The sequence below is a fragment of the Coregonus clupeaformis genome, chromosome 18 (assembly GCF_020615455.1).
Source record: "Coregonus clupeaformis isolate EN_2021a chromosome 18, ASM2061545v1, whole genome shotgun sequence".
NCBI classification, from domain to species: Eukaryota; Metazoa; Chordata; class Actinopteri; order Salmoniformes; family Salmonidae; genus Coregonus; species Coregonus clupeaformis.
Genome location: NC_059209.1, coordinates 11,254,933 through 11,271,175, shown reverse-complemented (window position 1 = coordinate 11,271,175; position 16,243 = coordinate 11,254,933). Strand labels below are relative to the sequence as shown.

The window sequence follows — 16,243 nt, the reverse complement described above, 5'->3', positions numbered from 1 at the left end:
AAAGTAACAAAATGTGGAAAAAGGTAAGGGGTCTGAATACTTTCCGTATGCACTGTACACAAACACAATTACATTATTACACACCAATGATTTTACTCCTTGCTTGGACTAGCTCATTCTTAGGTCTTTTGTCTAACTGTGTAGTGTGTTTTGTTATTGTTTTTTGTCTTCCAAGTCAAATCCTGTCCTGCCCTGAGTGGAAGAGTTGAGCTGTTCTCCAAAACCATCCATCCATGATGAGCCTGAAGCGTCTGAACACCTCAACCCCTGTCCTGCACTGAAGTCAAGCATCTGAACACCTCAACTCATGTCTCATACCGTCATTCATATTCCCCATAATATTGTACTATAAAATATCTTTATTAAATGTTTTAGGTAAATATAATTTGACGGTTTTTGAAAAACGCTTTGTCGTCTCCGTGCGGTCCGCACCTATACTGTGAGTCTCCCATCCTCCTCAATTTTTCAAGTCACCAGCCTCCACTGGTGCAAACTATACAGTGAGGGAAAAAAGTATTTGATCCCCTGCTGATTTTGTACGTTTGCCCACTGACAAAGAAATGATCAGTCTATAATTTTAATGGTAGGTTTATTTGAACAGTGAGAGACAGAATAACAAAAAAAAAATCCAGAAAAACGCATGTCAAAAATGTTATGAATTGATTTGCATTATAATGAGGGAAATAAGTATTTGACCCCCTCTCAATCAGAAAGATTTCTGTCTCCCAGGTCTCTTTTATACAGGTAATGAGCTGAGATTTGGAGCACACTCTTAAAGGGAGTGCTCCTAATCTCAGTTTGTTACCTGTATAAAAGACACCTGTCCTCAGAAGCAATCAATCAATCAGATTCCAAACTCTCCACCATGGCCAAGACCAAAGAGCTCTCCAAGGATGTCAGGGACAAGATTGTAGACCTACACAAAGCTGGAATGGGCTACAAGACCATCGCCAAGCAGCTTGGTGAGAAGGTGACAACAGTTGGTGCGATTATTCGCAAATGGAAGAAACACACAGCCTGTGGTTCCATGCAAGATCTCACCTCGTGGAGTTGCAATGATCATGAGAACGGTGAGGAATCAGCCCAGAACTACACAAGAGGATCTTGTCAATGATCTCAAGGCAGCTGGGACCATAGTCACCAAGAAAACAATTGGTAACACACTACGCCGTGAAGGACTGAAATCCTGCAGCGCCCGCAAGGTCCCCCTGCTCAAGGAAGCACATATACATTCCCGTCTGAAGTTTGCCAATGAACATCTGAATGATTCAGAGGAGAACTGGGTGAAACTGTTGTGGTCAGATGAGACCAAAATCGAGCTCTTTGGCATCAACTCAACTCGCCGTGTTTGGAGGAGGAGGAATGCTGCCTATGACCACAAGAACACCACACTGTCAAACATGGAGGTGGAAACATTATGCTTTGGGGGTGTTTTTCTGCTAAGGGGACAGGACAACTTCACCGCATCAAAGGGACGATGGACAGGGCCATGTACCGTCAAATCTTGGGTGAGAACCTCCTTCCCTCAGCCAGGGCATTGAAAATGGGTCGTGGATGGGTATTCCAGCATGACAATGACCCAAAACAAACAGCCAAGGCAACAAAGGAGTGGCTCAAGAAGAAGCACATTAAGGTCCTGGAGTGGCCTAGCCAGTCTCCAAACCTTAATCCCATAGGTAATCTGTGGAGGGAGCTGAAGGTTCGAGTTGCCAAACGTCAGCCTCGAAACCTTAATGACTTGGAGAAGATCTGCAAAGAGAAGTGGGACAAAATCCCTCCTGAGATGTGTGCAAACCTGGTGGCCAACTACAAGAAACGTCTGACCTCTGTGATTGCCAACAAGGGTTTTGCCTCCAAGTACTAAGTCATGTTTTGCAGAGGGGTCAAATACTTATTTCCCTCATTAAAATGCAAATCAATTCATAACATTTTTGACATGCGTTTTTCTGGATTTTTGTTTTGTTATTCTGTCTCTCACTGTTCAAATAAACCTACCATTAAAATTATAGACTGATCATTTCTTTGTCAGTGGGCAAACGTACAAAATCAGCAGGGGATCTAATACTTTTTTGTGTTAAAATACTATATGAGGTATTATTGCATAACACTGCAATTGTAAATTCCCTAACACTGATAAAGTGTAAGACCATCAGCACTAAGCACAGTCTTAATTTAACACTCAGTGTGGACCCGTATAGACACCGGTCAGAGTTGATTTAACACTAGAGAATTTGCTGTGCACGATGGCACATTGGTAGTAGTCAGTGACAAATATCAAGGCAGGGCTTATTTAAAACCCTGAATGGGAGACCAAATGGATAGCTGTAGATATATCTAATTTCCAGTAGGAGGTGCTGCCCAGCCTATTGTTTTTGTTGTTGTTGTTGATAGTGGTTATAACATTGAAGATCTGACGTTGTTTTAAAAGTACAAATTCAATATATTTTATTCAAGGTTTGTGTATGTTGAAAATTGGTTACCATGATGACATAATTCTGTGGTTGAAATTTCACCCTTAAAACAACAGTTTATTTTGATGACTTTATGCAAATACAATGTATTTTCCACATAGATTCCACGTCACGATTCATCGACAAATTACTTTGAAACAACATTGATTCAACCAGTTTCTGCCCAGTACGAGTGAATGTTCCTACAACGTGATAAATACCTCTGCAGCAGGAATGCCCTCAGGTGGGCGGCACTGCAGAAGCACTTCCTGTTCTAGTGACACCTCCTTCCCCAGTGGCTCATGGTCAAATGTTTTCTTGAGATCTGGAGGGAAAACAAAGCAAAACATTTATTGAGCAATCATGATCAAATATGAAGTGTGCCCCAATCCATCTGGCTCAAAGGACCATCAAAAGTAGGCTAAGGATCATATAAGAGTATTAAAGGTAATATACAATTAGAGCAAACATTCTAACTGTGATTCTAACTGTAAGTCATGCTGGATAAGAGCATCTGCTAAATGACTAAAATGTGAAAAGGTAAATGTAACAAACACACATATCTCAGAAGTACATACACTATATATACAAAAGTATGTGGACACCCCTTCAAATTAGTGGATTAGACTATTTCAGATGCACCCATTGCTGACAAGTGTATAAAATTGAGCACACAGCCATGCAATCTCCATAGACAAAGATTGGCAGTAGAATGGCCTTACTGAAGAGCTCAGTGACTTTCAACGTGGCACCGTCATAGGATGCCACCTTTCCAACAAGTCAGTTCGTAAAATTTCTGCTAGAGCTGCCCTGGTCAACTGTAACTGCTGATATTATGAAGTGGAAACGTCTAGTAGCAACAACGGCTCAGACGCAAAGTGGTAGGCCCCAAAAGCTCACAAAACGAGACTGCCCCGGTCAACTGTAACTTCTGTTATTGTGAAGTGGAAACGTCTAGTAGCAACAACGGCTCAGCCGCAAAGTGGTAGGCCACAAAAGCTCACAAAACGAGACCGCCGAGTGCTGAAGCACGTAGCGGGTAAAAATCGTCTATCCTCGGTTCACTCACTACCGAGTTCCAAACTGCCTCCGGAAGCAACGTCAGCACAATAACTGTTTGTCGGGAGCTTCATGAAATGGGTTTCCATGGCCAAGCAGCCACACACAAGCCTAAGATCACCATCTGCAATGCCAAGCGTCGCCCGATTGCATAGTGCCAACTGTAAAGTTTGGTGGAGGAGGAATAATGGTCTAGGGCTGTTTTTCATGGTTCGGGCTAGGCCCCTTAGTTCCAGTGAAGGGAAATATTAACGCTACAGCATACATTGACATTCTTCACGATTCTGTGCTTCCAACTTTGTGTCAACAGTTTGGGAAGGCCCTTTCCTGTTTCAGCATGACAATGCCCCCATGCACAATGCGAGGTCGGTACAGAAATGGTTTGTCGAGATCGGTGTGGAAGAACTTGACTGGCCTGCACAGAGCCCTGACCTTAACCCCATTGAACATCTTTGGGATGAATTGGAACGCAGACTGCGAGCCAGGCCTAATGGCCCAACATCAGTGCCTGACCTCACTAATGATCTTGTGGCTGAATGGAAGCAAGTCCCCGCAGCAATGTTCCAACATCTAGTGGTAAGCCTTCCCAGAAGATTGGAGGCTGTAATAGCAGCAAAGGGAAGACCCTCCATTGTAAATGTTTGGTAGTATTGCCTTCCTATTGGCCTCAGCCTCAGAATTCTTATGTTACTCCCAAATAATCCTTCATTAGATTATTTGGATTTTCCATTTTCCTCCTCAACTAACTAAAATTAACTCCCCCCAGTTTTTGCAAGAGGCAAAAACTGCTGTAGCAATGAATCAAGCAGAGCTCTCGGCACATAATTTAGAAACAGTATTCATCTCTCTCTATTCAACGACAGGGATTGTGGATACAGCTGGACAATCCTATAGCGGAGGCTACCTGAACAACAATATCTACTCTGCAGCATCTCAAGGCCCCTTGTTATATTGAGAGATGATAGAATGCCTCCAGCAAAGACACGGAGAGACTTTGCGTATATAAAGAATACAGCCGTTTTCTCTATTTCATTGAGAACACTTTGTTCAGCCCGTGGCTTAGAATGATAAGTAGTCCACCACAGTTAGGTGAGTCGTCTCGTTCCCAGCACATAGCGAAGCATGTAAGCTACTGTACCTTCAGAAGGATAGAAAACACTGGAAACCTAAAATATCCGGGCAAACCTGGAGGAGGGGTGTGGGCGACTGAGTGGCCATTTTGGAAACACCACCCTGCCATTGTGTAAGCCTTGCTTTGGGCTACTGCTTGCTGGTGACTTTCTATCCCCTCTCTGTGTGATTCAGCTCGATGCACAGTGGCTTCACCCACAGGGAAAGATTCCCTCAGCAATAGGAGAAACATGCATTGTAAGACACCCCCTAAGAGACCGAACGAGCGTAAAAGTCATGTCTGCACACTCATGGAGGAACACAGAAGCCTGTGACTTAAGGGTCATCCGGTCAGGGCGTCCTTAGCAGGCTCAGTGAGTGATTCTCCAGCTGGCTCTTTCATGGCCCCCAGTGCCTCACTAAGGCACCACATTCCAGTCTGTTTCCACACGGCCTCCTCACTCCCCTCTGGAGCTGCACCGTGGGTAGCGACACAGAGAGATGACTTGAGAGACTGTACTGGAGCTACCGTACCAGGAGGAGGAAGTGTGGAGGGGACAAGCAAGTACTGGGTAGTATTCATTGGGTACCAAACAGAAGAAAACATACTAAAACAGGAAGGGTCTAATTGAGGGTCTACTTGAACTTTCCAATAAGAAAAGCTGATTTTCATTTTCCGTTGCAAAACATTCTGCTACATATGCATTAAAAGGACGAGTCCCACATTAGTATGTGCAGGTTTTCACGCCAGTTGAGAACTGTGCTCAAAAGAAGTAGCCCGTTTCAGGAAACCATTTCACTTTTCTCTAAAGTCATTCAAAACAAAATCAAATGTGTGGTCTTACAATGCATGTGTCTCCTATTGCTGAGGGAATATTTCCCTTTGTAAGAGAGGCATTGCCATAGTGAATGTTAAGGCAAGGGGGAGCAGCGCTGCTAGGCCTTGAAGAGGCCAAGCAAAATAAATGAGAATAATGGCCGCCAATGATATATTTGTGCATTACATGCTATGATGGAACTTCCTTCTCTCTTTTAGTGTGGGAAACTGGGGAAAACACAAGCACAAAAATCCTGCTTTTACGGTGTACATGAAAGAAGGCTGGCCATTTCCTTTTGATTCACTCTCCAGGCCTCAGCTTCCTAACCTCAGAAGTTCATCATGATCTTTCTTTAAAACAAGTCTAACAGAGTCAACTTCCTGTTCCGGTCACATTGAGTGAGCATGGAACGCAGAGCCCCCGCTTAAATTTTGAATTTACAAAAGATTCTAATCTAATCTATTTCATGATCTGAATTTAAGTAACATTAACGAGTTTAGCTGGTGATGTCACCATGTAAATGGGACAAACACAAAAAAGAACAAAGATCACCAAGAAAACAGAGAAAACGCACTGTCGGTGCGATGGCAGGCACCAAATTGTGTTTGCAAGCTGCGGGGAGAGAAAATGAGCTGATTGAATCTATCCTCATCCGCTCTATCATACGTGAAGAGATAGGCACAGCAATAGACAACAAGCTCCAACCAAGTTTGGAAATAATTAAGATATCAGTTGTGGAGTGTAATGAGAATATAGCCATAGTCGATGAAGCCATGTCTAAAGTGGATGTCAGGGTGACTGAACTGGAAGAATCCCACGCTTCTCTCTTAGAGGAAAACACCAAATTTCGCGACAAGCTTGATGTTTTAGAAATGCACAGTCAATTTAATATTTGTGTCATAGGACTTGATAATGACATCAAACAAGGAAATCCGATGGCTGACATGACAGCTTTTTTCACAGAACATTTCCAGGCTGAGGATCTTCCCGGTGAACCAGCCATGGAGAACATACATCAAATTGGACCAAAACCATCTGGGCATGCTGACAGACCCTGTGTGAGGATGGAATTTCGTCAGCAGGTGATTGTCAAGCAAATAACTGCCGGTCTCACAGTAATTGACCGTTAATTAACATAAACACATTTAGCATCTCCTGGCTTCCACGCATTGCCTACAAGCCACTGATGCAGACCTTCGGAACATCTACATTTAAAAAAGTCTAATAAATCCATGTAATATAGCCTACACCATCACAATAAATCCATTATTTTAGACAGGTCTAAAGAAACATGATATGAAGAAAACATAGTCTATTTCAAAATAACAGAATAGCATACTCTGAGTTGTCCTTATGTTAGGCCCTGATCTGGCTATGCCATATGGCTGTGGGCTACAATAGTTAATTTAGCAGACAAGATTTGCTTAGAATTCCGAAGCATTATTTTATATTATTTTATAGTATGAAGAATAGAATTGAACATAATAACATAATAAAATACAATTTATATTTTCTCCAAATAATTTGAGGGAGTGCGCACATGCGTCTATTGTGTTGAGCGGTTAGCAAAGAAACAGGTCCTCCTATATGTTTAATTTAGAGTTATTTACAGTGCATTCAGAAAGTATTCAGACCCCTTGACTTTTTCCACATTTTGTTACGTTACAGCCTTATTCTAAAATTGATTAAATTGTTTGTTTTTTCCCCTCATCAATCTACACACAATAACCCTTAATGACGAAGCAAAAACGTTTTTTTTGAAATTATTGCAAATTTATTCCAAATAAAAAATTGAAATATCACATTTACATAAGCATTCAGACACTTTACTCAGTACTTTGTTGAAGCACCTTTGGCAGCGTGTACAGCCTCGAGTCTTCTTGGGTATGACGCTACAAGCTTGGCACACCTGTATTTGGGGAGTTTCTCCCATTCTTCTCTGCACATCCTCTCAAGCTCTGTCAGGTTGAATGGGGAGCGTCGCTGCACAGCTATTTTCAGGTCTCTCCAGAGATGTTAGATCGGGTTCAAGTCTGGGCTCTGGCTGGGCCACTCAAGGACATTCAAAGACTTGTCCCGAAGCCACTCCTGCTTTGTCTTGGCTGTGTGCTTAGGGTCATTGTCCTGTTGGAAGGTGAACCTTCACCCCAGTCTGAGGTCCTGAGTGCTCTGGAGCAGGTTTTCAACAAGGATCTCACTGTACTTTGCTCTGTTTATCTTTCCCTCGATCCCAACTAGTCTCCCAGACCCTGCTCCCAGGTTTCCTCCAGACAAAACGCTTGGCATTCAGGCCAAAGAGTTCAATCTTGGTTTCATCAGACCAGATAATCTTGTTTCTCATGGTCTGAGTCCTTTAGGTGAGTTTTGGCAAACTCCAAGCGGGCTGTCATGTGCCTTTTACTGAGAAGTGGCTTCCATCTGGCCAATCTAACAAAAAGGCCTGATTGGTGGAGTGCTGCAGAGATAGATGGGAGGGGTTGAGTGGGGCTAAAGGGTGGAACTGACTAATAACAAGATAACCAATGTAAAATATACTGTGTCCGTAAAATGTATATAGGTTCAGAACTTTTGTGAAACAGCAGAGTTTAAAATATATGGCAAATAGAAATCAAACTGGATGGTCTTCAGAAATAGATGGGAGGGGTTAAGGGTAGCGGAAGGAGAGGAGTCAAAACAAACAAAAGATAACTATTGTAAAATAGATTGTGTCCGTAAAATGTACAGTACCAGTCAAAAGTTTGGACACACCAACTCATTCAAGGTTTTTATTTTTTTATTTTTACTATTTTCTACATTGTAAAATCATAGTGATGACATCTAAACTATGAAATATCACATATGGAATCATGTAATAACCAAAAAAGTGTAAAAACAAATCAAAATGTATTTTATATTTTATATTCTTCAAAGTAGCCACCCTTTAGAAGGATTACTTTATCCTATCCCAGGTATTCCTTAAAGAGGTGGGGTTTCAAATGTCTCCGGAAGGTGGTGAGTGACTCCGCTGTCCTGGCGTCGTGAGGGAGCTTGTTCCACCATTGGGGTGCCAGAGCAGCGAACAGTTTTGACTGGGCTGAGCGGGAACTATGCTTCCGCAGAGGTAGGGGAGCCAGCAGGCCAGAGGTGGATGAACGCAGTGCCCTCGTTTGGGTGTAGGGACTGATCAGAGCAGGGTGACGTGAGAGAACTTGGGAAGGTTGAACACCAGACGGGCTGCGGCAATCTGGATGAGTTGTAGGGGTTTAATGGCACAGGCAGGGAGCCCAGCCAACAGCGAGTTGCAGTAATCCAGACGGGAGATGACAAGTGCCTGGATTAGGACCTGTGCTGCTTCCTGTGTAAGGCAGGGTCGTACTCTCCGAATGTTGTAGAGCATGAACCTACAGGATCGGGTCACCGCCTTGATGTTAGCGGAGAACGACAGGGTGTTGTCCAGGGTCACGCCAAGGCTCTTTGCACTCTGGGAGGAGGACACAACGGAGTTGTCAACCGTGATGGCGAGATCATGGAACAGGCAGTCCTTCCCCGGGAGGAAGAGCAGCTCCGTCTTGCCAAGGTTCAGCTTGAGGTGGTGATCCGTCATCCATACTGATATGTCTGCCAGACATGCAGAGATGCGATTCGCCACCTGGTTATCAGAAGGGGGAAAGACCATCCTCTTAATGTCAAATAGAACCTACCCAGAATGTGGTTACCATGTTCTCAGAATTTAAGATATTAATGTTTAGCGCAGAAAACTTGGTAATAAACTACGATGACCATAATCCATTGCACACATACTTGTCCGTTCTTTGTTTCTTGTATGTCTGCTCCATTAAGTTGTTGTGGTGCAGACACAGAAAGTGAGAGAAGAGACAGAAGAATGCGTGACGAAAGGGATAGAGGGCAGTTGCTTCGCAAAGTATCTCTACCTGAAAAAACATGATCTACTGTAAGTGATTGATAGTTGGTATTCAGCAGTCATAAAAGTATGCCTTATTTACTTTGAAGAACTACTAAAATAGTGATTTTGTCAGACAGCATAGGCAGCAGCTCTATAGAGATGATGACTTGGAATGAAATATTAAAGTCATCAAATAAAACAAATGTTATATACACAACAACTGAAATATTTTAATAAATTAATATAATGTGAATAAATTATGTTTAATAAGTGATAAGCAGTAATGGGCAATCACTAGCATCATGGGACTTTTGTTAGGCCTAATTGTTTTATTCTGTGGTGTTACAGCATTCAACCCACATAATGCATAGAGCATTTAATGTTAAAAAAAACGAAATTGAAAACCATGATAATTTTTTTATAATTGAACCGAAACCGAACCAACCTCAAAAAGCACTAATCGCTCAGCACTAGTTTCATGGGGACGTTGCAAGAATATTGATGTGTCCAGTTTTCTGTGGGTTAGGAGAATATCCCATCAATGTCACACTAAACATATACAGAACATGGTTGCCATGTTCTCAGAACATAATGTTCTAGATGTGCTTCAAGATCTCATGTTCTAAGAGCATGGCAACCATGTTCTGCGTATGCTTGGTGGGACGTTGATGGAATATTCACACAGGAAACTGGACACATGAATGTTAATGCAACATTCTCATCAAACATGTACTTTCACCTAGTACGACACTCGCTCACCTGCGGTCTGATATGGATCCTTTCTCGGATATGGAAAGCCATTCAGCATGAATCATAATAATAATAATAAGATGTCATGATCCATTTCTTCCACACCATCTGAGTCGTTTTCATTCGGATCTTGTAGCAACGCTAACGCAGCATGTGCATCCATTCATCTTGATCTTGCCATTGTAAATTACGCACGCTCTCACTGTGTAGCCTACTCCAAGTAGGCCTAGAGGAGACTAATAAGACTGCTTGCATTCGGTGGACTGATATAGGGTACACCGTTTTGAGATTATAATTATAATAGATGAATACAATAGAATGGCCTGCCCTGTTATTCATTCACAATTGGTGATTACATAATTATGCCTTGTTCCTTCCCCTCACTCATCAACTCAGCCATTCCCCTTTTCTCCCCCATCATACTATACTTAATTTATTTCATCTGTTGTTATATGTGTGAAATTAATTTCGGTATAGTTTAGGTTCAGTTTCAAGGCAATTATTGGGGTGATTATCAACTGGGCATGGCACATTGAACTATCGGAGAAGGAGCGGCGCAGGCCGGGGAAAACCATTCAAAAAATGACATGGCCTCTTAAAACTGGTTATAACTCCAGTTCTGTTTGTGATATTAAGATTCTAACAATGACAGTGTATTATATAGACTTATTTAGAAAAAGTCAAAGACGCAGGGCACATGACTTTAATAGTGGCAGAGTAATTAAACATTTACATTTGTTTCAAGTCTTTTTTTTTCTTCTTTTTTTTCTCTTTTTTTGGGGGGGTAGATCAGCTTAATATTGCAGATAGATTGTAACTTCTATCAATGTAATTGTCTGCATCACTTCCAATCCCCCATGTGTTTTATATATATACTCCCCTTTATTACTTTTCAACCCCGCCATCCTTTCACTACCTGGGGTAAATTTGTGAACAACAATGCTTAGGCCTCTACTTCCAGCTTATACTTACTATCTACATTTTATGGATAATTCTATTTTGTTTGTTTTTGCTCCTGAACTTCTTCTACTCTCAACCTCTCCGATCATTTTCATGATGTCCATCCGGTTTGCTTCTATATGACATATCTTTCCCAAAAGCTCCCAACATACAACCTATATACTTATTATGGACACAGTATGCTTACATTATTAGTTATCTTGTTATTATTTGTTGTTATTTGTTATTAGTCCCATCCTTCAACTCCATTCAACACCTCCCATCTATCTCTTTGTTTCAAGTCTTTATGATGCTTTCTGCCTTTCTAATGTTAATATACACAACCACAAATAGATCCATTAATATTTCGTTTAGGAAGGTCATAAAAAAACATGATACAATTTATTGAAGAAGAACAGAATAGCATGTTTTGAGTAGTATTTATCTCTGCTTAGTAGCGAAGGCTATGGCTGCGCAATGCCAATCTATGGCTGCGCCATGCCAATGAAATCAACTTGTTCGTTTAGCACAGTGGTTCCCAAACTGTGGGGTGCGCCCACAGTTGAAACTGCAAAATGTTCTTTGCACCCCATGACAAAACGGGTAGAATTGCAGGAAATAAGCTTTAAACCTGCAAAATTCTCTCCACCAACAAGAGGGGTGTGAACAGTTTGTGTCATGAACAGTGCTTGTGCCCATAGAAATAGACATGGCATGTGCGATGTTCCCCAATGCTGGAAGGGGGGCCCCCTAGTGAAAAGGTTTGGGAACCCCTGGTTTAGCAGACATCACATGCCCTGCCCTACCACAGTCAACACACATATTTTACAGTAAGAATGTAATGTAATATCCCAAATGGCTTTTGCTGATTGTCACCAGTAGCCTACTCACATGAGGAATGCATGGAGCCACAGTTATTCTAGGATTTTTTTAAATTTTGAAACAGAGACCACCCGCGTAATTTGTACAGTTGTTTGGCAAAAATTGGTTAATTAGAAACCTTGGAATCTGCTCTTTCTGATAGATTATAGCAATCAAAACGTCTGGCCTACATGGACCTCTGTAGGATGATATGGAAGAAGTGCTATTTGGTAAGCTCCTGGCTTTGTCAATGCACGTTTTCAATGCACACACGCTGAACAGGTCATCAGTCTCTTCATTCTCTATTCGACAATTGATAATATTGTCACATCAGACTATTGTCAAATGTATTATTTATTATTATTATATGTGTAAACTTAGTTTCAATATAGTTTAGGTGTAGTTTGGACGGGCCAGATGGGCAACTGTTGTCTTACAGTAAGAAAGTACACTATCATCATATTTTAGGATTTAAAGTCTGATCTTCTGGATCAATAAATACATTTTCTGACAGATTACAATTTGCATTTGGTGTCCTGAGGTTTCTTATGACCAATTTTAACATAAAAAATGCATTAATTTAGCAATTTATTATTCATTCTGGAATATTTATTCAATTGAAATATCAACGGTCAGAATTACCATCATGGCCATTCTAGTAGTTATAGAATTCCGGTGCTCTGAGTGTTAACGGACTGTTCTCAGAAGATTTTTGCTAACATAGATAAAATGTTCCCCATCCCTAACAAAGCAATGGACACACATTTACATAATGGGTACCTGGAGGAAAATCGGGGAGAGTCATGCTTTTTTTATTTCAGTCCAGGGGAGGGTCATGTAATTTCAATATTTCTCAATGTTTTAAAATTAGTTGCTAATTAGGCTATATATCAATGTGTGCCTGATGCCTCCTCTCATCTCTGATTCTCCGCTGTGCTCACAATATCAAGTGTGCCTGTATGTTATTTAGTGTGGTCTCAATAAAATGATCCATAGCCTATAGGATATTGGCTACGAAGTGCATGCTCAGAGAAGCACAGAGCAAAGTTATATTTCTAAGATAATGTAGCTGCTGGGATAGTGTATATAAAACTAGGCTGCATTACACAAGGCAATGGATATTCCACACCTGAGCCCCCGGCCTACTCTGCTCTTGCTGATAAAACACTTTTTTGTGTGCTGCCTAACCAATGCCTGTGCTGTGTAGGCCTACGGTGGTAGGTAGTTCAGGAGGAGAGTCAAAGGCTTCTTCCGAATTATTATTTTATTTATTAGGCATAGTCCCAAAAGGTGCACTATCTGGCGAGCGGACTAGCCTATAGCCTATGTTCTGTTCAGTTTGAGAAGGAGAGCCCGGTCAACTTTAATAGCTTGCTACTATTATAATATGTTGCTTGCCCATGATGTAGGCCTATTTATCAGTAAAAGCCAGATTTGAGTAACTTACATTGTGGTGCTGAAACTTGAAACAGCAGCCGCGGCAGAATCAATCAGAAATGGACAGCTCATGGTGCTGAAAGTAGACAAATTCGAGTAGTCATAATTATTTCAACCGTCTTCATTTTAATTAGGCTTTACTAACAACAAGAGGGCTTTGTGTTCGAGCCTATTTCTTCCAATTTAAGAAATAAGACGAAATTAGGCTGCTATATCCATAGATATGTTGGTCAATTCCTCCACCCACCATGCACTCCTTAAATAGCCTACCTCCATGTCAGTGAAGGGCTGTTAAGTTAAAACCAAGACTCAAATTGAGGGGGTATGAGAGGGTATGAGAGGGTATGCCATAGGCCTACTTTTTTGTTGTTGTAATTTTTACCCCCTTTTTCATCGCTGCAACTCCCCAACGGGCTCAGAAGAGGCGAAGGTCGAGTAATCCGTCCTCCGAAACATGACCCGCCAAACCACGCTTCTTAACACCTGCTCGCTTAACCCAGAAGCCAGCTGCACCAATGTGTCGGAGGAAACACTGTTCAACTGACGACCGAAGTCATCCTGCAGGCGCCCGGCCCGCCACAAGGAGTTGCTAGAGCGCAATGAGCCAAGTAAAGCCCCCCCGGCCAAACCCTCGCTTAACCCGGACGACGCTGGGCCAATTGTGAGCCGCCCTATGGAACTCCCGGTCACGGCCGGTAATGAAACAGACTGCGATCGAACCCCAGGCTGTAGTGACGCCGCAACACTGCGATGCAGTGCCTTAGACCGCTGCTCCACTCGGGAGACCTTAGGCCTACATTTTATTAAAGAAAATGGCAAAAAGCACAGGCCCCTTGTTAGATTAAGATTTTTAAGAAAATAAAAACGGATCTGATTATATGGGGATATCAGGTGACCCCGATCAGTGGTGGAAAAAGTACCCAATTGTCATACTTGAGTAAAAGTAAAGATACCTTAATAGAAAACGACTCAAGTAAAAGTGAAAGTCACCCAGTAAAATACTATTTGAGTTAAAGTATACAAGTATTTGGTTTGAAATATTCTTAAGTATCAAAAATACATGCAATTGCCAAAATAATCCAAAGTAAAAGTACAAGTATAAATAATTTCAAATTCCTTATATAAAGCAAAGCAGACGGCCACATTTTCTAGTTTATTTTTATTTACGGATTGCCAGGGGCACGCTCCAACACTCAGACATCATTTACAAACGAAGCATGTGTTTAGTGAGTCCACCAGATTATAGGCAGTAGGGATGACCAGGGATGTTCTCTTGATAAGTGTGTGAATTAGAATATTTTCCTGTCCTTCTAAGCATTCAAAATGTAACGAGTACTTTTGTGTGACAGGGAAAATGTATGGAGTAAAAAGTACATAATTTTCTTTAAGAATGTAGTGAAGTAAAAGTAAAAGTTGTCAAAAATATTTATAGTAAAGTACAGATACCCCAAAAAACTACTTAAGTAGTACTGTAAAGTATTTTTTACTTAAGTACTTTACACCACTGACTCCGATGAATATAGGAATATAATTTGTTTGTTTCTTTGACATTCAGAGGTTGAGCTACAAACTTCTATAGTCTGCGGTAGACCTAATTATTGAAAGTACCATGCTCATATTCCTAATGACGTCTCAGATTGAATTATTTGCAAACTGGGACAGTTTAGTTGCAAACAAGATACACTGATTTGGCATTGGAGAAATATGATAAGATGAACACATGGGCCTATCTCTTTGTCCATTCTTACCCTGTAATTTCGGTAATTTGTGTTGTATTTCAAACAATTCTGCTAATATCATTATCTCGGACCTGCAGATACGATAATAGATTCATGCAATACTTTTACTATAAAGGTGATCTTTCCACCCCTACTCTTGGCCACGGTGGTCTGCGAACCCACAACCTTCTGGCCCGCAGCCCTGTGCACTATCAACATTTCTGTGTTGCCATGTAATGCTTACAGGATGAAGAACAGTTTTTTAAACAGCATATCTAAGGCTCTGGTCTGTCCAAGAAGTGAGGGTAAACTGTAGTCATGTTCTCTGCTTTATGTTTTAATGATTATGTTGGGTTTAGGGGAGGGTCACTTGGTTTTTCTTAAGCGTTCAGGGAGAGTTTAGGTAAAATATATTTTGCTGAAGGGAGGGCCATCCATTTTCAGAGAGGTCCGATTTTCTGCATGTAACCCTTATTATAAATAACGTTCACTCCCTAATGGAAAACTGGACAATCAAAAATTAGGGGAACATTATGGGTAACAATAACAAAAACGTTCTCTCTCCCTAGAATTGTTAGCTGGGCATCTGGCATTTGCCCAAACTGCCCTATGGCCAGTCCATTTCTGTCTGCCATGAACAGATAACAGTCTCTGGTGCCGGGTTGCCGTAGTGCTAGAGCTGCTGACTGACTCTCCTGGGAAGTCTGGGGAGTGTGTGCATCAGCAGAGCTAGCTCCCTCTCTCTGCTGCCTCAGCCTCTCCCGGCAGGAAAGAGGAGACCCTCTCTCTCACTGCCACTGGCAGCAACTGGTGCAGCAAATTGTGTTATGGCTGCAGAAAGCTGGCAGGCCATTACTACAATAATTTGCACCAAAGGTGCAGTTTTCTCTCTCCCCTCTTTTAATCAAGTGTACCTTTATGAGTCGGTATCTCGGGACTGCTAGGGATTTCTGGGTTCAAACCACTCTCACCAATTGCCAAGGTTTTCATTCCCTCACATGCTAGCACTTCTCCTGAGGTCTCCGCAGGGCTTCCAGGCCCGGGTGGGTGGAATTAATTGGTAATGTTCCTATAACTGTGGGTTAGAAGCAGCAGCTCTTGTAAATTGCACAGAAGCACTGGGTTTTTTGGGGTGGGGGACTTTGCCTGCCTGGTGAACTAGTGCTTGCCAAAGCTCTCTCTCTCTCTCTCTCTCTCTCTCTCTCTCTCTCTCTCTCT

General features: G+C 41.8%; 1 protein-coding gene across 1 annotated transcript in view; it reads right to left on the bottom strand.

Annotated features, from left to right (window-relative positions):
- Positions 1-16,243, bottom strand: part of LOC121587490 (netrin receptor UNC5C-like) — a 326,918-nt gene that overhangs the window by 168,833 nt on the left and 141,842 nt on the right. The window contains exon 4 of the mRNA XM_041904465.2: positions 2,672-2,775. Coding sequence (XP_041760399.2) covers positions 2,672-2,775 — 104 coding nt within the window. The remainder of the gene's footprint in view (positions 1-2,671; positions 2,776-16,243) is intronic.